The sequence below is a fragment of the Vicugna pacos genome, chromosome 12 (genome assembly GCF_048564905.1).
Source record: "Vicugna pacos chromosome 12, VicPac4, whole genome shotgun sequence".
Classification (NCBI taxonomy): Eukaryota; Metazoa; Chordata; class Mammalia; order Artiodactyla; family Camelidae; genus Vicugna; species Vicugna pacos.
In genome coordinates, this window is record NC_132998.1 from 11,677,868 (window position 1) to 11,703,417 (window position 25,550).

Here is a 25,550-nt window from a genome sequence, read left to right on the forward strand (position 1 = left end):
TTTTGTTTTAAAACTTCCTACGGCTTAATGAATCAGCTGGGGCCTATGACCCTGCACTAATCATGGCATCTTATCCAGGGGAGGTGGGGGTAGCCAGAGAAAAAATTCGGCCAAATGGATTGAGGAACACGTTTGAATTTGGAAAGAGAGACCTGATGTTCTTGTGTCCTTAAAAATCCTATCACCTTCCTATGCCTAGATTCCCTTCCTGTCTCATAGGCCAGGCTCTGACACTGAGGTTCTGACTGCAGACACGGGACAAAGTCCGCTGAGAGCTGGAGTAAGGGGTGGGGAGTGGAGGGAGGGGGAGAAGCACTTGATGTAGTTGTGTGGAATAAACAGTATTTTTTCTTTTGTACTGGTCTGCTTGTTTCTCTTTTACTTCTTGGGGTGATGTAAGAGAATCCGTGTCAGAGACCAGGGCAGGAGCTGCCTTTGCTGTCAGAGCTTGTAGCCTGGACAGTCCCACTGCAAGAGCACGAGGGTCAGTGCCCTGGGGAGTCCTGTAAGTCCCAGTTCAAACCTGGCCTCCCGGGGCATTGTGAAGCTATGCTTATCATGACAGCGGGCTAGAACTTTCACAATCAGCTGGATTTACGCTTTATAAAACTTAAGATATATGGTTAAGTGGGTCTTCATTTGTTCTCTTTCCCAGGCCTTCAGAGGTCATGGGCAGCCACACCACTTGAGCTCAGAGGTGGAGAGCATGGCTGTAAAAAGAGTCTCTCCCTCTGCTCATCTGCCTCCTATGAGTAGGGTTCATGCCATGCTCTCTTGCTGTCCTCCCTCCTCCCCCCTCCCCCTACCTGATACTGATAAGGTCTGGGCTACATAATCTGAACTTGTGAGAACAAGGCATCACCTCTGATTCCATCCAACCTGCATTCCTGAGCCAGGAACTGTGCTGGATTCTATTTTTTTTTAATTTATTTTTTAAAAATTAAAAAAAATTAATTGAAGTATAGTCAGCTACAATGTGTCAATCTCTGGTGTACAGCATAACATCTGTGCTGGGTTCTAGATAATGCTCCAACACCCCACCTCCACTCAAGGGACAATAGGTATCTCAGATATCTAAGATTCTAGTGTAAGGCTTAGGGATCAGAAAAGCTTTACAGCTCTCTGAAATAATGGGGTAAAAAATGAAACAGAAGCCAGCACGTACCTTTGCATAGAACTCACAGCCTTAATGTTAGCTGTCCACACTAGGCTGTGACTCCTTAGAACCCAGGCCAAGGGCACAAAGCAGAAGCTTGACAAATACCAGATGGATGATTAAATGCATTTTCTACCCTCTCTTTTCAAGGAAATAATAAGAGCTTAGTCCGTGACTTCAAGCTACTAGTAGCAAGCAGGTACAGAGCATTCTGCATAGCTCTGCAAGGTTTAGACTATGATAAGTGAGAGCAAGTGGACTCTGGGCAGTAGCTGGCCCTGATGCAGTTCCCAACAGCTCCCAGCAGAAGGGCCCCAGTGGAAGCTGCTCTCTCTGGATCAGACCAGTTGAGCGTGGTTCCTGGCAACTGGCCCAAGAAGGCTTTAAAGGAAGAGGGGTGGTTTTGTGGAGAGATTGCAATTTCTATTCCGAAGTCTGAGATGTTCTCTGGGGCTCCTGTATCTAATTCCAACACGTGTCTGTATCTGTGCGTGTGCGTGCGTGTACTCACTTCCCCACACCAACAAGCAATTTCAGACACTAGCAGTATGTCTGAAAACAGTTAAATTCTGACATTATCTATCCTGAGATGGCATCACATTCCACAGATGAAGGATTCAGTCCCAAAAGACCACCCTCCACTTCAGATGCCTTTTCTCTCAACTGCAGGGTCCATCAAAGAAGCCAGACTGGGCTTCAAAGCCTCCCTGCCTGGAACATTGGAAGATGTAAAGAGTTAAAGCTAGATGGTTAGTTCCTCAAAAAAGTCTGCTTGCAGATTGGTGGTGGTGGCGTATAGCTCCGTGACAGAGCGCATGCTTAGCATACTCGAGGTCCTGGGTTAAAAAAAAAAAGTCTGCTTGGATAGCAGTTCCTTCCTGTATCTGGAAGAAAATACTGAGTGACTGAGTCGGGAACTCAGCAGTCATGACTGATTTTCTTAAATGAATATGAAGGGAAGCCTAGGAGATGATAATAGGTGTTGATCCTCCAGGGAGCTTGAGCCCTCGAGCCTCTGAGAGAATTGACTTGTTTTAAGAGGTGGGCAGGACAGGTGCTAGGACTGCCTTTTCGTCAACTGTAATAATAGCTAACCCTGACTGATCACTGACTGTATGCTAGGCACTCTTACAGCACTTAGCATGCATTACTTCAGTTAATTCTCATCATAATTCTATAAAGTAAGAACTATTAGTATACCCAATTTACAGATAAGGAATTGAGCCAGAGAGAAGATGAGGAATCTACTCAGGGTTGCTTTGTTTGTGAGCAGCAGAACCAAGTCTTAAACGAAGGTGGGCCATCACTAAAGCCTATGTGTTCAGCCTTACCCCATAGAGTGTAGGACCTGGGGGTAGCTATACAACCTGATCTTTTTGGTAGGATTTCCACATGTTTCCACCCACCAGGGTAGGTCCTACTATGTTCCATCTAAACACTGTCTAGTTCCAGGACCTCATCTAGGGGAATGAATCCTTTACAAAGAACCCAGTGGTCCAGGATCCTGAATGTTGAGCTCTGTGCCACAGGTGCTCTGGTTAATCAGTTATATTTATTATGTCTAATAGGAACCATGATTTTTGTTGTGGGATGAATTTATGGGGACAGAACTTTGGTCTATTGACAGATGTGGATTTCCAGGAGACTACCTGGTGATATTTTCTTGGAGGCAGCACCCACAGGGCTGCTCCTGGAATTCATTTCCAGCCCTGGCACTCCAATTTCACACTTAGTTACATCGGGGAAGGGACAGGAGGGAAAAAGTCCACTCCCCGCAGTCACAGAATTCCAGGGATAAACAAGTCTGTCTAAGGTCTTCTCCTCTAAGGGGACCTTGGGCTCAAGGACCTAAATCTCAAAGCTGATCCGTATTCCAGTTGGGAGGGGCCAAGCCTTAGGAGTCATCTTTCATTTCACCTGTTTTAGAATTAATAAATGGTACAGAGGACCTTTATGAAATCTTGGTATGGGTTCAGAATTAAAACTTAGGCTCAAACCTTTCCAAGGAGTACATGTCTGTCTTTTTCTAAATATTTTCCAGGGATAGGGCTCCATGAGATTCCTGGATCTGGTTATCTCTTCCAAACATTAATATGTTTTATTTTAAATCTATTCCCTTTGAACTGTTTTTCTGTGGATGAAAAAACATGCTTCATCCAATGTTCTTTCATGGGAACAATTTTCTGAAAATTCAATATTCTCCCCTCCACAAGCTTCAAAATTCAGCCCTGAAAGGACAAGGAGGTGGAAAGCAGATTTTTTGAGGTTGTAACCATCCACAGAGATGCTGTGGCACAATGGTTAGATGTCCAGACTGCGAGGTCAATCAGCCAGGCTTCACCACTCTCAAGCTGGGTGACCCTGGACAAGTCAATTAATTCTTCTAAGCCTCAGTTTCCTTATCTATGAAATGAGTCTAAAAATGGTACCTTCCTTACAGGTGTGATGCGAAGATGAAATGAGATAGTATACACAAAGCACCTAGTCAGGGCTTGGCACCTAGGAAGGGCTCAGTAAATAGGAGCCTGTCATTATTATTAGCTATTATTTGCTCTGAATCTGTCAGACCCTAGGACTGTACCACCATCAGGGAGGCATCACTGCAGAAAAAGCCCAGCTATGTGAATCAGGGACCAGGACTGTAGTTCCTGGCTCAGCTGCTAATTTATGTAATATTTGTTACGTATATGAGAAAACTTTTTTTTTTTGGTAAGTTATGAAGCATGATGATGAAACAAGTACCCATGAACCTACAACTCAGCTTAAGTAAACTATTACCATGGTTAAAGCTACTTTTGAGTCCCTCCCCTAGCTCACCCTGCTGCCTTTCCTTAGATGTGACCATTTAGGGTTGTACTTAACATTTCTTTCCTTTTAAAAGGAATGTATACATATATTTCCGTAAATGATGTATTGCTCAGTTTTGATGGTTTTGAGCCTTATGAGGTGATGTTACACTGTATGAGCACTCTGCATTTCCCTCATAATTCTAAGCTTGATTTATTCATGTGTCTGAGTGTAGCTGTATTCATTTTCACTGCTGTATAATAATCTATTATACTCCAGTTTATCCTTTCTCTCATTGGAGGACATTTGTTTTGTTCTGTTTTGCTGCTATAAATAGTGCTGCCATGAACATTCTCATACAAGTCTCCTTGTATATATGTGCAAGAGTTCTCTAGGTTATATATGTAGAGTGGAGTTGCTGAATCAGAATAATTTTCAGGATAATTTCTAAAGAGGCCGTAGTCTGCTTAATCACTCTGTCCTTTTGAATCTCAGTTTCCTCATATTAAAAAAATAAAATAAAAAATTTATGAGGATTAAATGAGACTATATATATTAAAGTGCTATTAAAAGCATAGCATAGCAAACAAGGTAAGCTAATGTTTTTAAACAGGATAATAATACCAACCTAGTCTTAATAGAGAAACAGAAATGGGCTAGTGGGAGACTGGAGCTAACATGTACCGAATAATTACTACTTATGTGGCATCTTGGTATTTCTTTCAATCCTCACAACAATTTTAGTAGGAGCTATTATTTTCACTAATTTAAGGATTAATGCTGAGGCCCAGAAATGTAAAGTTACTTGCCCAAGATTATGCATCTAGTGGTGCTGTTGTTCAAACAAGGCTTGGTTTTACCTAATTGGTGTTTAAAAATACTCTGGATACAAGGCTTGTTTATAAAGGATTTTGAATATGACATTTCTCTTTTGGTCTCTGAGCCCAAGACTCATTCCTTTACCCACATGCATAAGTTTTGAGATAAAATTGGCTCAAGGGGAAAAGAAATGACTTGAATGTCTTGATGTTGAATGTCTAGGGAATGAACCGAGACTTGGATGCCTGGCTTATTAAGGTAAGAAGATGGATAAGCCAGAACCCTCAAAGAGGTAAGACCCTGGCTGAAACTGGGGATGTGTTGTCAACTTCATGTTAATCTTTTTCCTTTTCTTTTGTAATTCAATAGGCATTTTTAAAAAGTCCCATTGAATGCAGGAACCATATTAGGAGATGCTTAGAACACAAGCCTAACCAATAGGGTCATTCTCTATTCTTTAGGAGATCATAGTCTAGTGAAAAAGGCAGCTATCTATTTATATCTAGCTAGCTAGCTATTTCAAGACACTGTAAAAATTAAATAACGAAATGCAAAAATGAAACACATATAGGCAATGTCCTGTAGTGGAAAATGTCAGGGTTTGGAATAGGCTCTGAAGTTGGCAGTTCAGTTTAACCAATTTAAGCGCTTAGCCTTCTCTCCTTATTGGTAAAATTGAGGTTATTAATTTTTGTCTTTAGAATTGTAATTCTAGTTACAATTGTTTTAAGGATTACCGATAATGTAATAAAGTTCCTTGTATATAGCTGATGCTAAATAAACAACTGACATTATTATTTAACCCTCAAAGGAGGAAGATAGAGTAGGTACGTTTATCCCTATTTTTCAAATATGAGAAAGCTAAATCTCAGTAAGATTACGCGATTATTCTGGTCACCAAGCTAGTAAGTGAAGAAGCCAGCACAAATCCCGATCTTCAGATGACCACCTTTTAAAAACCACATCACTTTCACCTATCTCATGCTTTCCTATTCAAAAGCATTAGGGAAAATGCGAAAGATAAACATTATCAAGGGAAGTAGGACTTAAATTGAGTCTTGACTTTCCGAGAGTTTAGTTTAAGGAGAGGGTATTTCAGGAGCAAAGAACCGCGTGTTAAGAGCGTTTGGGTAACAGTCAAGAGTCGACCAGAGCTGGGTGTGGGTTCAGTAAGACTAGAGCAAAGGCTCCAACCGCGCCTCAGGGTGCCGAGTTAATACTTAGGGGGCAGCAGGGCTCAGGCAGCTCCAAGAAGGGCCGTTTAAACCAGCCACCTGACGCACGCCGGGTCCTCTTACAGATGGCCCAGCCCATCTCCGGGGGCGGGGAGCCGTGGCGAAGCTAGCCAATCATCACTGCCGAGGCCGGTGAAGCCTTTCTTCATTGGTAAACCTCAGGGTGACGTCACGTTCGCCGGATCGGCGAAGAGGGCTCCATGATTGGCTGGCGCCGTGGCCCCGGGCGGTGGGGGAGCCTGGCGAGTCTGGGTTTTAAACCCGTGCTGGGCTTTCTCCATCCGTGTTTCGATGCCATGGGGAGCTGCAGAGGGCTGAGAGTCGGCTCAGCGCAAACCTGGATTTGGTTCTAAGAGCCGTGTAGTTTAGAAGGGGTGGCCGGAAGTGATCTTGGGCTGACCGGAAGTGAGGCCTGGCGGGGAAAGAGAGCGGATCCTGGGAGGGAGGGGGCTTCCAGCAGAAAGGGGCGGGGGGAAAAGGTGCGAAAGCGGCGTGGAAGCGCGGGGTAGGCAGCCGGTAGCTGCTACTGGTCTGTTTGGAAAGCAGCGAGTGACCACCAGGAGCTCAAGGGGAGAGCCCAAAGCGTGGGAGTGCGAGGAGTCCAGGGTTGTCTCTGGGCAGTCTGGAAGAGTTAAGCCAAACGGCCCTCGCGCGGCTCCGGAGAGCTGGGGGGAGGGATTTTGGAAGTCAGAGTAGACAGACAAGAGCGAGGATCTAAGGGTGCGGGAGCTTAGTTGTGTGGGCAGTGCGGGTCGGGCTTGAGGGTGGCTGGTGGATACTGCTTGGGAGACCTTGGTTTGGAGTTTTCTACAGTCTTGCAGTCTTACCCACGTTGGGTAGAATCACACTGCTCGCCTTTGTACAAGAAACGGTGTCTCCTGAGGCAAGGAAGGAGCCAGGATGGCCTGGGCTCTGAAGCTGCCTCTGGCCGATGAGGTGATTGAATCCGGGCTGGTGCAGGACTTTGATGCTAGTCTGTCCGGGATCGGCCAGGAACTGGGTGCTGGTGCCTATAGCATGAGGTGAGTGAGATTTTCCCAGCCCCTGCACCTTATGAATAACAAAGGCAGGATAGAGAATGGTGGGGGCGGAGAGGTGTATAGGGTTAGAGAAGCTCCCAGCGGTTAAGGAAAAGGAACTTGTTTCTTTTGCTGTTTTAAATAGTGAGTATTGTAGTAGAAATGGAAAAAGAGATTGTAGGCAGGGTCAAGAAGAATGGTTCTTGATTAGCAACCAGATAAAGGCTGAGAGGCTGTTGTGCCAGCGTGGGTGACTTGGAGACTGTCGGTTTGTGTGTGTATGTGGGCGGGGTGGGAGGGGATAGGTTGCACTGGACTTATGTGAAGAAGAGGCCTCATTGAACGTGAGTGAGACGTCTAGGGAGTTGGGGCTTAATGATGAATATTGGTTGACTGCTTGTTGGCAGGAAATTTGTGACCTTAGTGAAGAAGTCCACACACCAGTATCTTAACCTGTTTTAAGGCTTTACACAATTCTAGGATTTCTGACTTTTGAAACATAAACTGTGAAATGAAAAAGTGTCAAAAAGAACTTTTAGATGCTTCTAGACCTTCATGTATCAAGCCAAATGTTGGTAATAAATAAATAAATAAATATCTCCTTTCAAAGCAATATAACCTCCCATGTAATTTATTTGCATTCATTAGCTACTTTATTCCCCAGTATAGTTTGTTTTATTTGTAAGATATGGAAGAACCATGTCTGGAAATGCTGAAACATCTGCATCCTAATGTTCGATGGAAAATAATTGGATTTCCAAATGCATTATAAGGCTTAATCTAAATAAGTCAGAGACTTTAGAACTTAGCACTTTAATTAGGTTTATGAGTTTATAGGGAAAAGATGCCTTTTACGAGGAAAGTAGACAAATTTTGCATTCTGATAGTGAGATCCTCTTGAGAGTTATAAAAGTAAACTTCCTTTCTTTAACCCTGCTAAGCCAAAGTGGACTTTACTCACTGAAGTAAAATTATGAGTTAGAACTTAATACTTAATCTTCAGGAATCTTTGCTTACAGTTAGAATAATAAAAGCTATCCTTGAATACAGACTGTAGTGATTTTCAGGAAAATTTGAGTTCTATCATGCAATGGTCTTAGTCTTGAGAAATTTAACTCTTAATTTTGTTTGTCCTTGTTTACATAAGTCTTACTATAAAAATAGAGATTAACTTGGTCTGAAAGTAAATATCCTGACCATGAGCTTTATGTCAGTATCTGATACAATATTTGACGATTTATGCTGTTGTTCATGTAATGATTACCAAACGCAAAAAGTTTAGTTTTGTCTAGGTTATCAGAGTTTAGGATAGAGATAATTAACTATAACTGTACTTGTTATAAAAATAGTTTGACATCATCAACAAACACTTGGGCATCTACTGTGTGCTCTCTCTATCATGTGAGAGATTGCTTATTACATTTATGAGTGATTTCCTACTCATACCCTGAGTGGTCCTCACAGGTATTAGTAGAATGCCTTGCATATTTACACATTTAGAATTTTTTTTCCTTCATCAAACCCACAAGAGTTTTCAAACATCACTTTATGTTTTCCCAAGAGCACAATGTACAAAAATTTTACGTAGTGTTTTCTTTTCATGCATCTTGCTGTTGTCATAATTCTCTTGTCTCTTACACATCTTTTGGGGGGGGAGATAATTAGTTTTATTTATTTATTATTTTTTAATGAGTATTTTTTTAATGGAGGTACTGGGGATTGAACCCAGGACATCGTGCATACTAAGCACACTCTCTACCACTGAAGAATACCCTCCGCCTCTCTTACACACATTTAATCATTTGCATTAGTTTGTGTTAATTAGATATTAATTCTCAAATTTAGTATCTATGAAAGTCATCTTATAAGTTCTTATAAAAAATAGTTTCCATAGTCTCATCTTTGGTGGTTATTTGGGGTACAGGCCAGAAATCTGATTTTTTAAAAACAAGTTCTTAGGTAATTTTGATGCACATAGTCCAGGAACCACATTTTGAGAAACACTGACTGGTGGAGTGTTTATACTCAAAGACAATGATTCTTTGCTTTTCCTGTTTGTCCTTTTAACTAGACCTGTGATCACTTTTCCTACAGTTTTTTTAGGGAAGATGTTCTCTTTGACAAGTGATTTTTTTTTGTAAAATATTTTCCCTTACATATTTGTTTTACCATAATTTGCTTATCTCTACTGCATCTTATAATAGTTTTGCTTTTATAAATCTTTTGGTTTACATTTTATAAAGATTTACCTTAGCTGGAATTCTGTTTTTGATTATTGATCTGCCATTGTATTCAGTAATTATTCTTTTCATAAGTGGTCCTTTAATAGTGTCCTTATTTTTTTCTTTACATTTTAATACATGGCACAAACTTTATAGTTTAAAAAAAGGAAATTCCCTGAAAACGTGCTGAGTGGAAGAAGCCAGTCACAAAAAGACTGCATAACATGGTTCTAATTCTATGAAATATCCAGAATAGGCAAATCTATAGAGACAGAAAGTAGATTAGTGGTTGACTAGAGCTGTGGGTGAGGAGGGAATGGGAAATGGCTGCTGATGGGTACTGGGTGTTTTTTTTGGCAGGAGTGTGATAAAAATGTTTTTAAATTGTGGTGATGATTACATAACTCTGACTACAGTAAAAAATTGTACACTTTAAATGGGTGAATTGTATGGTATATGAATTGTACCTCAATAAAGCTGTTATGAAAAAGGAGATTAATTTTTTGTTTTGTTTCTAAAAATGTTCCCTTTCATTTTTTAAAGTTGAGGTGGAATTCATATTACATCAAATTAACCATATTAAAGGAAACAATTCAGTGACATTTAGTATGTTCACAATGTTGTGCAACCACCACCTCTATCTAGTTCCACAACATTGTCATCACCCCAAAAGGAAACCTTGTACTTTTCAAACAGTTGCTCCCCATTTCCCAGCTCCCTTCTATCCTTGGTAACCATTAATATTAGTTCTGTCTATGGATTTACCTGTTCTGGATCTCACATAAGCGGAATCATACAATGTGTGACCTTTTGTGTCCAGTTTCTTTCACTCAACATAATGTTTTCAGGGTTCATCTGTATTGTAGCATTTATCAGTACTTTAATAATTCATTCCTTTCTATGGCTGAATAATATGCCATTGTATGTATATATCACAATTTGTTTATCCATTCATCTATTGATGGACATTTTGGTTTTCTCCACCTTTTGATTATTATGGATAATGCTAACAGCATTATGTTTATAAAGGAAATGTTTATAAACATTTGTGTACAAATTCAGGTATAGACATCTTTTATTGAAGTATAATTGACATAACTTACGAGTTTTAGGTGGACAATATGATTGGATATTTGTATATATTATTATTAAGTCTAGTTAATATCCATCACCAAATGTAGTTACAAAATTTCTTTTTTTCTTGTGATGTGAACTTTTAAGGTTTAGTCTCTTAGCAACTATAAAATATGCAATACAGTATTGTTAACTCTAGTCACCATGCTGTACTAGACATGTTTTCATTTCCCTTGGGTATATACTTAGGATTAGAATTGTTGAGCCATTTGGTAATTCTATACTTAACTTTCTTTTTTTCTGTAATTTAAAATGTATTTTTTAGAGCAGTTTTAGATTCACAGCAATATTGAGAGGAAGGTATAGAAATTTCCCATATATTTCCAGACTCTATGACACATGCATAGCCTCTCCTAGTATCAACATCTCCCATCAGAATGGTGCACACTCTGTACCTACATTGATGAACCTACATTGACACATCATAATTTCCCCAAGTCCATAGTTTACCTTAGGATTCACTCTCGGTATTGAATGTCCTATAGGTTTGAACAAATAGATAATGACATGTATCCATCATTGCAGTATCATACAGTGTATTTTGACTGCCCTAGAAATCCTCTGTGCTCTGCCTATTCACTCCCCCACTCCTGCTCCCAACCCCTTGCAACCATTGATCTTTTTCCTGTCTCCATAGTCTTGCCTTTTGCAGAATGTCATATAAATGGAATCACACAATTGTAGTCCATTTCACATTGTCTTCTTTCACTTAGTTATATGCATTTAACATTCCTCCATGTCTGTTGATGGCTTGATAGCTCACTTCTCTTAAGCACTGAATAGTATCTCATTGTATGCACCACAGTTTATCCCTTCACCTAATGGCATCTTAGTTGCTTCCAAGTTTTGGCAGTTATGAATAAAGCTGTTAAAAACATCTATGTGCAGGTTTTTGTGTGAAGATACTTTTCATCTTCTTTGGGTAAGTACAAGGGATGTCGTCATTGCTCCCAGCAATGACTGAGGGTTCCTGTCTCTCCACATCTTGTCAGCATTTGGTGGTATCATTGTTCTGGATTTTGGCCATTCTAATAGGTTATAATATATGCTTAACTTTCCCAAAAATTGCCAAGCTTTTTGCTCAGCAGCTGAAACACTTTACATTCCCACCATCAATGTACAAGGGTTTATATTTCTCTACATCCTAGCCAGCACTTTTTTTTTAAATTAAAGGCATCCTAGTGAGTGTGCAGTAGTGTCTTATTGTAGTTTTATTTTGCATTTCCTTAATGATCACGATGTTGAACATCTTTTCACGTCTTTGTTGGCCATTTGTGTATCTTTGGAGAGGTGTCTATTCAAGTCCTTTGCTCAGTTTTAAATTGGGTTGTCTTTTTGTTGAGCTGTGAGAGTTCTTTATATATTCTGGTTGCTAGATCATTATCAGCTATATGGTTTGCAGATATTTTCTCCCATTCTGCAGGTTGTCTTCACATTCTTGATTATGTCCTTTCATTCATAAAGTGTTTAATTTTGATAAAGTCCAATTCTTTTTATAAAAAATATTTTATTTAGGTATTTATTTTTTGAAGGGGGAGGTAATCAGGTTTACTTATTTATTTATTTACTTGATGGAGATACTGGATTGAACTCAGGACCTCATGCATGCTAAGCATGCTCTCTACCACTGAGCTATACACCCGCGCCTCCAATTTATTCTTTTTGTTGCTCATGCTTTTGGTATCAGCTCTAAGAATCTATTGCCAAATCCAAGGTCTTGAAGATTTACCCTGTGGTTTCTTTTAAGAGCTTATATTTTAAGGTCTTATATTTGGGTCATTGATCCATTTTGAGTTAATTTTTGTGAGGTAGGCATCCAGATTTACTTGTTTGCATGTGGATATCCAGTTGTCCCAACTATTTGCTCATTCTTTTCCCAATGAATGTTCTTTACATCCTTACTGAAAATCAAGAGGCCATAGATGTAAAGGTTTATTTGTGGACTCTTAGTTCTGTTGCATTGATTAATACATCTGTTTTACCAGTACCACACTGTTGTTGTCTTTTTTAAATTTATTATTTAAAGTAAAATTTTTTAATGGAGGTACTGGGGATTGAACCTAGGACCTTGTGCATGTTAAGCATGTGCTCTACCACTGATCTATACCCACCCCCAGTACCACATTGTTTTGATTACTGTAGTTTTGTAATATGTTCTGAAATTGGGAAATACGGTTTTTCTTACTTTGTTTTTCTTTTTTATTATTGTTTTTGCTATTCAGGATCCCTTGTAGTTCCATACAGAGCTGAAGATAAGCTTTTCTGTTTCTGCAAAATAGGCCACTGGAATTTTGTTAGGGATTTCAGTGAATCTTTAAATAGTTTTGGGAGTATTACCATCTTAACAATATTGGGTTTATCAACCCATGAACATGGGATGTCTTTCCATTTATTTAGGTCATCTTTAATTTCTTTAACCAATGTTTTGTAGTTTTCAATGTATGAGTCTTTCACATCCTTGGTTAAATTTATGCCTACATATTTTATTCTTTTGGATGCTAGTAGGACTGCTGTTTTTCATTTATAATAAGGTCTTCAAGTTTTTACTCAGAGATGTTTTTTGTTTTGTTTTTTTTTCTGTGAAAGGGTGTTAAATTTTGTCCAGTGTCTTTTCTACTGAGATGATCATGTGGGGATTACACTGATTGATTTCCTTTTCTGAACCATCCTTACATGCCTGGGATAAATCCCACTTGGTCATAGTTTATAATTCTAATGTACTATTGGATTTGGTTTGCTGGTATTTTATTAAGGATTTTTGTGTCTTTATTCATAAGGGATATTGGTCTGTAGTGTTTTTATATCTTTTTTTTCTGGCTTTGGTATCAGGATAATGCTGGCTTCAGAATGTTAGGAAGTATCCCTTTTCTTCTCTGTCTCTCTCTCTCTCTCTCTTTTTTTTTTTGGAAGAGTTTGAGTAAGATTTTTGTTAATTCTTTAAATACTTGGGAGAATTCACCAATGAAGTCATCTGGTCCTAGACTTTTCTTTGTTGAGAGGTTTTTGATTATTGATTCCATCCCTTGTTACTAGGTCCATTGAGTTGTTTTTTTTTTTTTAATATCTTCTTGAGTCAGTTTTGGTACTTTGTGTGTTTCTAGAAACTTGTTTAATATAAATTATCTAATTTTTGTGTATATAGTTGTTCATAGTATTCTCATATAATCCTTTCATTTCTCTAAGATTGGTAATTATATCCCACTCTCACTTTTTATTTATTTGTATCTTTGCTCTTTTTTCCTTGGACAGTGTAGCCAAAAGTTTTTCAATTTTGTTAATCTTTTTAAAGAACTGACTTTGGGTTTTGATTCTCTACTGATTTTTTATTCTCTATTTCATGTTTCTCTGCTTATCTTTATTAATTCCTTCTTTATGCTAATTTTACATTAGTTTGCTCTTTTTCTAGTCCTGTAAGATATAAAGTTAGATTATTTGATTTGAGGTCTTTCTTCCTTTTTATGTGGGCATTTGCAACTATAAATTTCCCCTTAAGTACTGCTTTCATTGTGTCCCATAAGTTTTGGTATGTTGCAATTTCATTTTCATTTGTCTCAAAGTATTTTTTAATTTCCCTAGTGATTTCTTCTTTTGCCCACTGGTTGTTTAAGAGTATGTTAATTTCCATGCATTTACTAGTTTTCCAGTTTTCCTTTATTGATTTCTGGCTTCTTTCCATTGTGGTCAGAGAAGATAGTTTGTATGATTTTGATCTTTTTAAATTTATTGAGAATAAGTTTATGGCCTAACACGTGGTTTATCCTAGAGAATATTTTATGTGTACTTGTGTGAGAAAATTATGTATTCTACTGTTGTTCGGTGGAGTGTTCTGTATGTGTCTGTTAGGTCTAGTTGGTTTATAGTGTTGTTCATATCTTCTAGTACCTTATTGATCTTCTGTCTAGATGTCCCACTCATTATTTAAAGTAGGGTATTGAAGTCACCAACAGTAGAAATGTCTTTATCTCTTCAATTCTGTTAGTGTTTTAGATTCTTATATTCTTATATTTGGAGGCTCTGTTGTTTGTGTGTGTACATGTTCATAGTTAATGTATCTTCTTGATAGATTGGCCTTTTACATCAGTATAAAATGTCCTTCTTTGTGTCTCTTGTAACAAGTTTTGAATTAAGTTCTGTTTTGTCTGATATTTGTATAGTTGTTTCACCTCTCTTTAGGTTACTTTTTGTATGGAATATCCTCTTTCATTCTTTTGTTTTTACCCTATTGTGTGTTATATCTAAAGTGAGTCTTGTTAGCAGCATGTGGTTGGCCTTTTTCTTTCATCTTTTCTGCCAATCTGTCTTTAATAGTCTGTTTGTTCTTAGAGTGATTAGTGATAATGAAGGACTTATTTCTGCCATTGTGCTATTTGTTTTCTGTATGTCATACCTTTTTGTTGTTCCTCAGTTCCTCCAGTATGCCTTCTTTTGTGTTTGATCTTTTTTCTATTGTACCATTTTGATTTCCTCTTCATTTCCTTTTTTTGTATTTTAAAAGTTATTTTCTTAGTGGTTACTGTGGGTATTACAATTAATATCCTGAGTTTATAGCAGTCTAATTTGAATTGATGCCAACTTAGCTTCAAGAGTGTACATTAAACTAAACTTACTGTGGTGATCATTTTGTAATATATATGAATATCAAATCATTATGTTTTACACCTGAAACTAATATAAATGTCAATTATATGTCAATTAATAAAAAGAACATATATTAATTCTCTTCCTGTCCAACTCCATTTCTCCTCTTTATGTTGTTATTGTCACAAATTACATTTTTTGTCACAAATTACATCTTTATGCATTGTGTGCCCATTACTGTAGATTTGTAATTATTGTTCTATGCATTTGTCTTTTAATCATATAGGAAACAAAAAAAGGAGTTACCTACCAAAAATACAATATACTACCCTATATATTTATCTATGTAACCTTTGTAATGATCTTTATTTCTTTGTATGACTTTGAGTTACTACCTAGTATTCTTTCATTTCAGCCTTTCCCTTTCAATTCCCTTTAGCATTTCTTGTAGGGCAGGTCATGGAGTGATGAACTACCTTAGCTTTTGTTGAGGAATGTCTTGATTTTGCCTGCATTTTAGAATTCTTGGTTAATAGTTTTTACCTTCAGCACTTTAAATATATCATCCCTTGTCTTCTGGTCTCCATGGTTTCTGACCAGATATTTGTTGTTTGTCTCATTGAGGGTCCCTCATATGTTACGAGTTACTTCCTTTCTGCTGCTTTGAATATTCTTTCATTGTCTTTGTTTTTCAACAGTTTGAATATAATGTATCTTGATGTAGAACTCTTGGGATTTGTCCCGTTGAAGTTTGTTGAGCTTCTTGGGTGTATAGATTCTTATCTTTCACTACTTTGGACTGTTCTGATGGTTATTTCTTAAAAAAAATTTTTTTTTGCCTTTTCCTCTCCCTCTTCTTCTGGGAAGAGAATATGTATGTTGGTACATTTGGTGGTGTGCCATAAGCCCCTTTAGCCTCTGTTCATTCTTCTTTTTTTCTTTGTGCTCCTCAGCCTGAGTAATTTCACTTGTCTTGTCTTCAAGTTCACTGATTCTTTTTTCAGCTTGGTCAGATCGATGTTGAACCCCTCTAGTGAATTTTTAATTCCAGCTACTGTACTTTTTTGTCCAGAATGTGTTTGAGTCCTTTTAATACTTTCTTTCTATTGCTATTCCATACTTGTTCATACATTGTTGTTCTTATTTCCTTTAGTTATTTGTCCATGTTTTCCTTCAGCTCTTTGAGCATAGGAAAAAACAGTTAAATTATTGTCTAGTAAGTCTAGCATCTGGGCTTGCTTAGGGATGGTTTCTGTAAATTTCCTTTTTCCTGTGACTGGGCCATACTTCCCTGTGTCTTTGTATGCTTTGTAATTTTCAATTTTTAATTGAAGTATAGTTGATTTACAGTATTGTGTTAGTTTTAGGTGTATAGCAAAGTGATTCAGTCTTTTTTTTTCAGATTATTTTCCATTATAGTTTATTACAAAATATTGAATATAGTTTCCTGTGTTATACAGTAAATCCTTGTTGCTTATCTCTTTTATGTATAGTAGTTTGTATTTGTTAATCCCATGCTCCTAATTTATCCTATCTCCCCTTTCCTCTTTTTTTTTATACATTTTTTATTGATTCATAATCATTTTACAGTGTTGTGTCAAATTCCATTGTTCAGCACAATGTTTCAGTCATTCATGGACATATACACACTCATTGTCACATTTTTTTCTCTGTGACTTATCATAACATTTTGTGTATATTTCCCTGTGCTATACAGTGTAATCTTGTTTATCTATTCTACAATTTTGAAATCCCAGTCTATCCCTTCCCACCCTCTACCCACCCCCCCCGGTAACCACAAGTCTGTATTCTCTGTCCATGAGTCTATTTCTGTCCTGTATTTATGCTTTGTTTTTGTTTTTTAGATTCCACATATGAGCGATCTCATATGGTATTTTTCTTTCTCTTTCTGGCTTACTTCACTTAGAATGACATTCTCTAGGATCATCCATGTTGCTGCAAATGGCATTATGTTGTCGGTTTTTATGGCTGAGTAGTATTCCATTGTATAAATATACCACATCTTCTTTATCCAGTCACCTGTTGATGGACATTTAGGTTGTTTCCATGTTTTGGCTATTGTAAATAGTGCTGCTATGAACATTGGGGTGCAGGTGTCATCCTGAAGTAGATTTCCTTCTGGGTACAAGCCCAGGAGTGGGATTCCTGGGTTCCCCTTTCCTCTTAAGTAACCATAAATTGGTTTTCTCTATCTGAGTTTGTTTCTGCTTTGTATAGAAGTTTGTTTGTATTTTTTTTAGATACCACATATAAATAGTATCATATAATATTTGTCTTTGTCTGACTTCCTTCACTTAGTATAATATTCTCTAGGTCCATCTATGTTGCTGCAAATGGCAATATTCCATTCTTCTCTATGGCCAACTAATATTCCATTGTATATATACACACCAGATCTTCTTAAACCAGTCATCTGTTGATGGGTGCTTGGATTGTTTCCATGTCTTGTCTGCTGTAAATAGTGCTGCTGTGAACACCAGGGTACATATTTCTTTTCGAGTTAGAGTTTTTGTCTTTTCTGGATATATGCCCGGGAGTGGAATTGCTGGATCATATGGTAGCTCAGTCTTTTAGTTTCTTGAGGGGACCTCCATACTGTTTTCCATAGTGACTGCACCAATTTACATTCCCAACATGGGTGTAGGAGGGTTCCCTTTTCTCCACACCCTGTCCAACATTTATCATTTGTGGACTTTTTAATGATGGCCATTCTGACTGGTGTGAGATGGTATCTCATTGTAGTTTTGATTTGCATTTATCTGATAATTTGCAATATTGAGCATTTTTTCACGTGCCTATTGGCCATTTGATGTCTTCATTGGAAAATTGCTATTTGTAGCCTTTTTGATGATAGCCATTCTGGCTGGTGTGAGGTGATACCTCATTGTGGTTTTGATTTGCATTTCTCTAATAATTTCTCTAAAAATGTTGAGCATTTTTACCATATGCCTGTATGCTTTGTAATTTTTTGTTGACAACTGGACATTTTGAGTATTGTAATGTGGTAACTCTGGAAATCAGATTCTACTTCCTCCTTAGAGATTACTGTTGTTACTTGAGCAAAGCTGCAGTTGTCTATTTGTTTAGTGACTTTTCCAAACTAATTTTGCAAAGAGTATATTCCTTGCTGTATATTAAGTCTCTTCTGTTAACTGCACCCTGTAGTGACTTGACAAAAATCTCTTTAAATGCCTGCATCCAATAAGAAAAGAAAAGGAAAAAAAGAAAGTATTCTGTTTATTTAAATTCCCTTGTCTCACTCTGCTAGGGAAGACACTTTAGCCATGGGGGTTAAAATGGTGGCCAGCCTCTGCCAGCTCCTCAGCAATCAAAAGCAGTGATCAAGACACATAATCTTGATTTTTGGAGAACAAGATCCCTATTACCCACCATCGCATCAGCAAGCTGTAACAGGATCCTGGGCTATTGTCCTCAGTGCTGCCTGCCATGGGACTGGGAGCTGGAGCATGATCGATGCTATGCCAAATGCTGAAATTAAAATTTACCAGCCTCTTTCTTCATCAAGCACTCCCTTAGATGCTGAAAGTTTTGGACTAGATTCCAGAGTTTCAAAATAGTTGCTTCAAGTATTTCTTGCCAGCTCAATAGTTGTGTTGGTGAAAGGACCAATTCCCAGTGCTTCCTTCTCTGCTATCTTACATGACCTCTGTCCTTAATCTGCAATAGCTTTTTAATTGGTCCAACCCTGCTTCTAACTCTGCATTCACCACCCCCCGCCTAGTCTATTCTATACACAGAAAACTTTGTTTGTGTGTGTATTTTGTTCATTTAAGTAAAAAATAATTTCAAACTTGCGGAAGGTTTGCAAAAATAGTCCAAAGAATTTGTGCATACCTCTCACCCAGATTCCTTAAATGTTAACATTTTACTAAGTTTACTTTATCTTTCTCCTTATCTCTCTTCACATACCTAGAATTATTTTTTTCTGAGCTAAATGTTTAGGAGTAAGTTGCAGATGTGATGTACTAAAGTGTATCTTTTTTTGAAACAAGAAATTCTCCTACATAATCATAGTATGATAATCAAAATCAGGAACTTAACACTGACACAATACTGTTATCTAATCTATGGAACTTATTTACATTTTCCAACTATCCCAATAATGTCCTTTATAGCAGAAGAATATCCTCAATCAGGTGTTGACTCAGTTGTCATGTTCTCTTGTCTCCTTTAGTCTAGAACAGTTCCTGAGTCTGTCTTTGTATTTTTATGACGTTGACAATTTAATGAGTACAGGCCAGTTATTTTGTAGTATATCCCTCAATTTGGGCTTGTCATTTCCTCATGATTAGATACAGTTTATGCACTTTGGGTTGTAGTGCCTAAAAAGTGATGCTGAGGTCTTCCCTGTGTATCATATTAGGATGCAGATGCTATTGATGGGTTCCATTACTGGCAGTGTTAACTTTGGCCATTTAGTGAAGGTGGTGTATGCCAATTTTCTCCATTTTAAATTTATTATTTTGTCATTTGTAATTAATAAATATCTTGTGGGGAGATACTTTGAGACTATGTAAATATCCAATTAGTTTTCAAACTTCTACCTACCAATTTTAGCACTCATTGGTGATTCTTGCTCTAATAAGTTATTATTATAATGATTGCTAAATGATGATTTTCTAATTATGTCTTTCCTTCTAAATTTGTTAATTGGCTTTCTCCTGTAAGAAGGAGCTTTTCCTTATTTATTTTTATCAACGTAGCCTCATAGAGTCTTACTTTATTCAATAGATTGTCATCTTTTACTATCACTGTGTATTTTGATCAGCTCCAGATTTGGTCAGAGGAACTCCTTCAGGTTGGCTCCACACAGAAGCCTTTTAAAATTAAGGTCTTGTTAATGCCTATTTTCTTGGCATAACTATTAATTGCACTCTCCTTCACTCACCAAAGTGTCCCTGTTTGAGTGATAAATTACATGATTATCTTACTTAAAATGTAGATCAGATCACGTTACTTTTCTCCTGAAAACTCTCCAGTGATTTTGTATCTCACTTTGAATAAGCGCTTTAGTTTTGGCATTGATCCACATGGGGTGCCCCTGTGACCAGCTTGTCCGTATCTACTCTCCTCGTTGCTTACAGACCCCAGCCATCTCTAGGCTTTTTACAGTTCTTCAGATGCGATGCACACTCCTACCGCAGGGCCTTTGCATTTGCTGTAACTCTAACTGAGATTGTCTTCTACATTCCTCACTGCTTGTAGGTTTCTGCCTCGATGTTGCTTTATCAGAGAGGCCTCCTCTAACCACCTTCACATAAAACAGCAAGCACCTGCTTCCTGTCAGCAGCACTCTGCCTCTCTACTCTTCCTCTTTTCCCCCCGGCGTCTGATGTGTTATTCACTTGTTGGCCTCTTTCCTCAACTAGAATTAATGCTTCTTAAAGGCAGAGAATTGTTTTGTTTTCTGCTGTACCTCTAGTACGTTAGAAGAATGCCTAATAATAGTTTGTGCCTATTTGTTGAGTGGGTGAACTGAACTCACTCTCACTCTATTTTGTTTCAAAGGCAAGTAGTATAGCAGTTTCTGAGACAACTGTTTCTCTTCTTTGTTGTTTCTTTTTTGCTTTGCTACTTTTTCAGTACCGTTTTCTTTCACTTTTTCCCCCTTCAGTTACCACCTATCCATCTCCCAAATTGTCATCTCTTTGTCTTAGAGTTGGTCAGTTGTTACTAACTGTTCCTTTACTTTCCCTTTCATGCTGCATCTCTTATGATAGTGTATTTAGATGAAATTCCTCTCTTTGTGACAAAGTTTATCCACTACTTTTTAGAAAATGACATCACTGTAAAAATACAAAGAAATGAATAAGAATGTTTAACTCCAAATTCAGAATACTGTTACCTCTGGGAGTTGAAGGGGGATATAATTGAGGAAGTATACAGAGGGCTTTAACTGTTAATGCTTTATTTCTGTAACTGAGTGGAGCATACACAGGTATTTTTTATACTTTTTTTTGCCTTTTTGTATGTCTGAAATACTGCATAATGAATTTAAGGAAAAAAGTCTCTACTGTGTAATCTGTTACTGGCTAGCTTTCCTCATCTTTTTGATCTGTCCTATCACATTAGCTTTTTTTGTTTTTTAACTGAAGCTCTATAGATTTTTCTTCACTTTCTTAGTTTGCTTGCCCTCTTAGAAGTCTTCAGGAAGATGACCTACAATCCGATAATGTTGCCATTCCTTACTTATCATACTTTGTTAGTGTTTTCTTTTTTCTACCTCCTCCTATCTTGCCCTCTTTATGTGCCTTGTTCACAGGAGTTTACAATTGTAGCTTATAGTTGACTACCAGTATGAGTCATCAGGCTAATATCGGCAGAAAAATTAATTTAGGACTTTGGATACACATATTGGTGTTCTGATTTTCCTTTCACCACTAATTCGTGTTTGGTATGCACAGCAAGTCCTGGCTGATTCACTTAGTCATCACTAAGCAGAGTTTTATTCACACATTCAACAAATATTTGAGTGCTGCCTACGTGCTAGGTTTTGTACAGCTTGATTGTATAGCTTTGAGTCTTTATCATACGCTCCCATATACAGGTGCTGTGTCTGGTGCTGTAGTGGCTGAACGACAAGTTAGATAGATTCTTGTTCTCTATTTGTTTACAATTTGGTAGGGAAGACTTCTCTCTCCCTATCTATCTATCTGTCTGTCTAAATACATATATATCTAAATACATTAATCTGCAATAGCTTTTTAATTGGTCCAACCCTGCTTCTAACTCTGCATTCACCACCCCCCGCCTAGTCTATTCTATACACAGAAAACTTTGTTTGTGTGTGTATTTTGTTCATTTAAGTAAAAAATAATTTCAATATATATTTAGATATATATGTATTTATATATATATATATATATAAATAAATATGTATGTGTGTGTGTATGATGCAGGTTAGAAATTGACATACCCAAAACACTTACAGATAAAGTGTTATAGGAGTTCAGAACATAGAAATACTACTACTTCCTGAAGGTGGTATCTGAAAGAAGAGTAAGCTTTGACCAAAGATAGAGAAAATATTCCAGGCAGAGGAACTGTAGGAATAATGGAATTGCTGGATTATGAACTTTGTACATCTTCATCCAAAATAATACTAAATTGTTTTTCCTAGTATACTTGGAGTTTAAGTCTTTTGGTTATTCTACATTCTAGCCAACACTTTATTTAGTCAGTGTTTTAAGTTTTGTCAGTCTACTGGGTGTGGATTTTATTGTGGTTTAAATTTGCATTTTCCTGATTTCTTATGAGTCTGAACAGTTTCTCGTATGTTACTACATTATTCATGTTGTCTCCTGAGAAGTAAGTACTCAAGATTTTTTGTGGGGGGTTGGTCTTTTTCATATTTATAGAACTTTAAAATGTATTTTGGATCCTCATCTTTTGTCATTTACATGTTTAACTGGTATCTTCTCCCAGTTTATGGCTTGTCATTTCACTTTATGTGTCATTCGTTCCAAAGTTCTTAATTTAGTGTGTAATAATTTATCAATCTTTTCCTTCATGGTGTGTGATTTTAATGTCTAAGAAATTCTTCCCTACTCTGAGGTCATAGAGTTATTCTTTCGTATTGTCTTCTAAAAGTTTTACATTTTTGCTTTTCACACCTAAATCTTTAATACACTTAGAATTGATTTTTTTAAATTGAATTTTGTTTTGGGTATTTTTAAGGATCCAATCTCATTTTCCCCTCTATAGATATCCAATTTTTTCGACATTGTTTATTGAAAAGCCCATCTTTTCTTCACTGATCGGTAATACCAGCTCTGTCATAAATCAGATTTCTGTATATGTGGGGTCAGTTTATGGATTCTATATTCTGTTATATAAGTTAATTTGTCTCCTCTGAGTCAATACTTTGAAATAATATTGATATCTGACAGGGTAAATCTCTTTTATCTTTTCCTTCTTCAGGAGTATCTTGGCTATTCTTGGTTTTTGCTAATTGATACAAATTTTAAAATCAACTTGTCAAGTTGAATCTGTTGGGATATTGATTGGGATTGAATCTATAGATCAATTTGGGGGAAATTGACATATTATGATATTTAGTCTTTAAATCCTTGAACATGATATAACTCTCTATTTAGGTCTTACCTGAATATTTCACAGATTTGTCCCTTTTGTATCCCTACGTTCATTACTGGCTCAGATTCTCATTATTTCTAACCCAGACTGTTACATTAGCTTTGAACTGATCTCCCTGTCTTTACTCTCCTTTTTCCAAGAGGCAGCCTAGCATAGTGAGATCAGGAACCAGATTTAGGGGTTTGAATTCTGGTTCTCTCAGGATTGGACAAGTTACTTAACCTCTGTTGCTTTAATTTAAGTAGAAATAATAATAATAGTGCCTACTTCATGATGTTCTTATGACAATTAAATGAGTTAATATATGTAAAATAATTAGGACAGTGTCAGGCAAACAGTAGCGCTCAATAAATGCTTGCTATTATTGCTGTGATTTAAATTCTAGTAGTCTAGCTCCAGAGCCTACCCTCTTCCTATATTCTACTGAAAAGGAAATGAACTCAAGATATATTTTGTAAATAAAAATTCATAGGACTTGTTAATGGACATGAAGATAAGGGAAAAATATCAATCCAGGATGCCTTCAGGGGTTCTCGTTTGAGCATTTTGATAAACTGTTTGCCATCCAAAACAAGGGTGGTTGTAGATGGGGAGGGGAGATAGGCTGGGCAGGTTTGAGGAAGATCAGGCATTGTTTTGGACCTGGTCCATTTGATATCCCTGGGAGACATCAAAGAGGCAGTGTTAGATAGGTATTTAAATATGGAATCTGAAGTGCAAAATAGAAGTCTGGACCTAATAGATATTTTTGGGAGTCATCAGAACAAGGTGTTATTTAAATGTACGGGAATTAACAAGATCATTTGGGAGTACAGAGGGAGAAGACCTAAAATCAAGTCCTGAGGTTTTATGGAAGATGAAGGATGTCCACAAGGGAGTTGAGGAGGTGTTGCTGGTGAGGTAGAACGAAAATTAGGAGAGGATATTCAGGAAGCCAGAGAGGGGAGTAGCCAGTGTAGGAGTTACAGCTGTACTGAATGCTGCTGAGAGTCAAAGATGAGCCCAGAGAAGTGACCATTGAGTTTGGCACATGGAAGTCATTGGTGGCATGACAAGCACTTCCTAGGGGGAGTGAAAGCCTAACTGTCATGGTTTGAGGAATGAATCAGAAATGAGGAAATGAACGCTCTAAATATATATAGATAATTTTAGTTATGAAAGGTACAAAGGAGTGTAGCAGTAGTTGAAGGGGGATATGGGAAGATTTTTTTTTTTAAGCTGAGAAATACTCAAACACGAATATATGCTAATGGGTACAATTCAATAGGGGGAGATTGATGGTACATGCATTGGGACAATCAGGGAATAAAGTTCTTGTGAACTGAGAATACATGGATTCTAAGTCTGTGGGTAAGAATTAGCCTTTCCTAGGAGGAGGAACTTTGCCTTCATTGTATCAGGAGCAAAAGAGAAGATGTTTTCATGGGTGGATAGGTTTGTACGTCTGGTTGTGAAAGATGCCTAGAAATATTGTGTGAGAGATTTAATTGGTAACATTGTATGTGGCGAGGCAATAGCAAGTAACATGGAAATACTCAGGAGCTCTTCACAGGGGTGGTAGATAGCTAAGTATTCAGTAAAGATTTGATAATAAATGATAGCATTTTCTGGACTATTCATCCACAAGTATAGCCCAATCATGTGTGCTGAGTAGCCGAATTATAAATAAAAGACCCAGATTTTCTACTGTTATTGTAATCATTTATTTAAACAGTATTTATTGAGTACCTACTATGACCAGGCCTTGTTAATACGAGAGTGGCAAGACAAATGAAGTCCTTGTACTATTGGAGCTTGCATTCTTATGGGAGGAGTAGTAAATAGATAGGTAGATAGATAGATAGAAAACATAGATAGTGAACAGAAAGACAGACAAGGAAATTTCAGAAAGAAGTACCATGATGAAAATGTATAGAATCTACTTTAGAGAGAGTGACCAGGAATGTCTCTCTGTAGACATGACAGAATAGCAGAGGCCTGAATGATGAAAACAGAACCAGTCAGGCAGAATTTTGGAAATTTAACTTCTGGACAGAGGAATCAATCCTTGCAAAAGCTTTGAGTCCTTTTAGTGAAATCAGTTCATTGATGCTGTCATTCTATTAGTGTGAGTTGCATAGATAGCTATGTGCAAGTGTGGGAGTGCACCATATTTAGAAATATCTTTGGAGCTCTTAATTATATTTTTCCTCAGGAATGTTTTTAACAGGTGCTGCTTCATGCCAGGCACTGAGTAACAATAAAGAAGCATAAAACTTGGATAAAATTTGTTTACTGTTTCTTCACTGCCTAAAACAGTGCCAGGCACATAAGTGCTCACAAAGTGTTAGATGAATGGATGAATGAATTTGGATTTATACTTGCAATTTCCTAGCTGTGTAATTGGGCAAATTATTTAACATCTCAATTTACTTGATCCTCCATTTCTTCTGGCAAACAAGGATGGGGACACAGTTGCTCCTAC

The 25,550-nt window shown here is 37.4% G+C and overlaps 1 protein-coding gene across 3 annotated transcripts in view; it reads left to right on the forward strand.

Moving 5' to 3' along the window:
* The first annotated feature begins 6,187 nt into the window (after positions 1–6,187).
* The window catches only part of TFCP2 (transcription factor CP2), a 47,179-nt gene continuing 27,816 nt past the window's right edge, over positions 6,188–25,550 (forward strand). For all 3 annotated transcript variants that reach the window (XM_006202979.4, XM_006202980.4, XM_015238117.3), the window contains exon 1: positions 6,188–7,019. In XM_006202979.4, the coding sequence (XP_006203041.1) occupies positions 6,898–7,019 (122 nt within the window). In that variant the 5' untranslated portion in view covers positions 6,188–6,897. The remainder of the gene's footprint in view (positions 7,020–25,550) is intronic.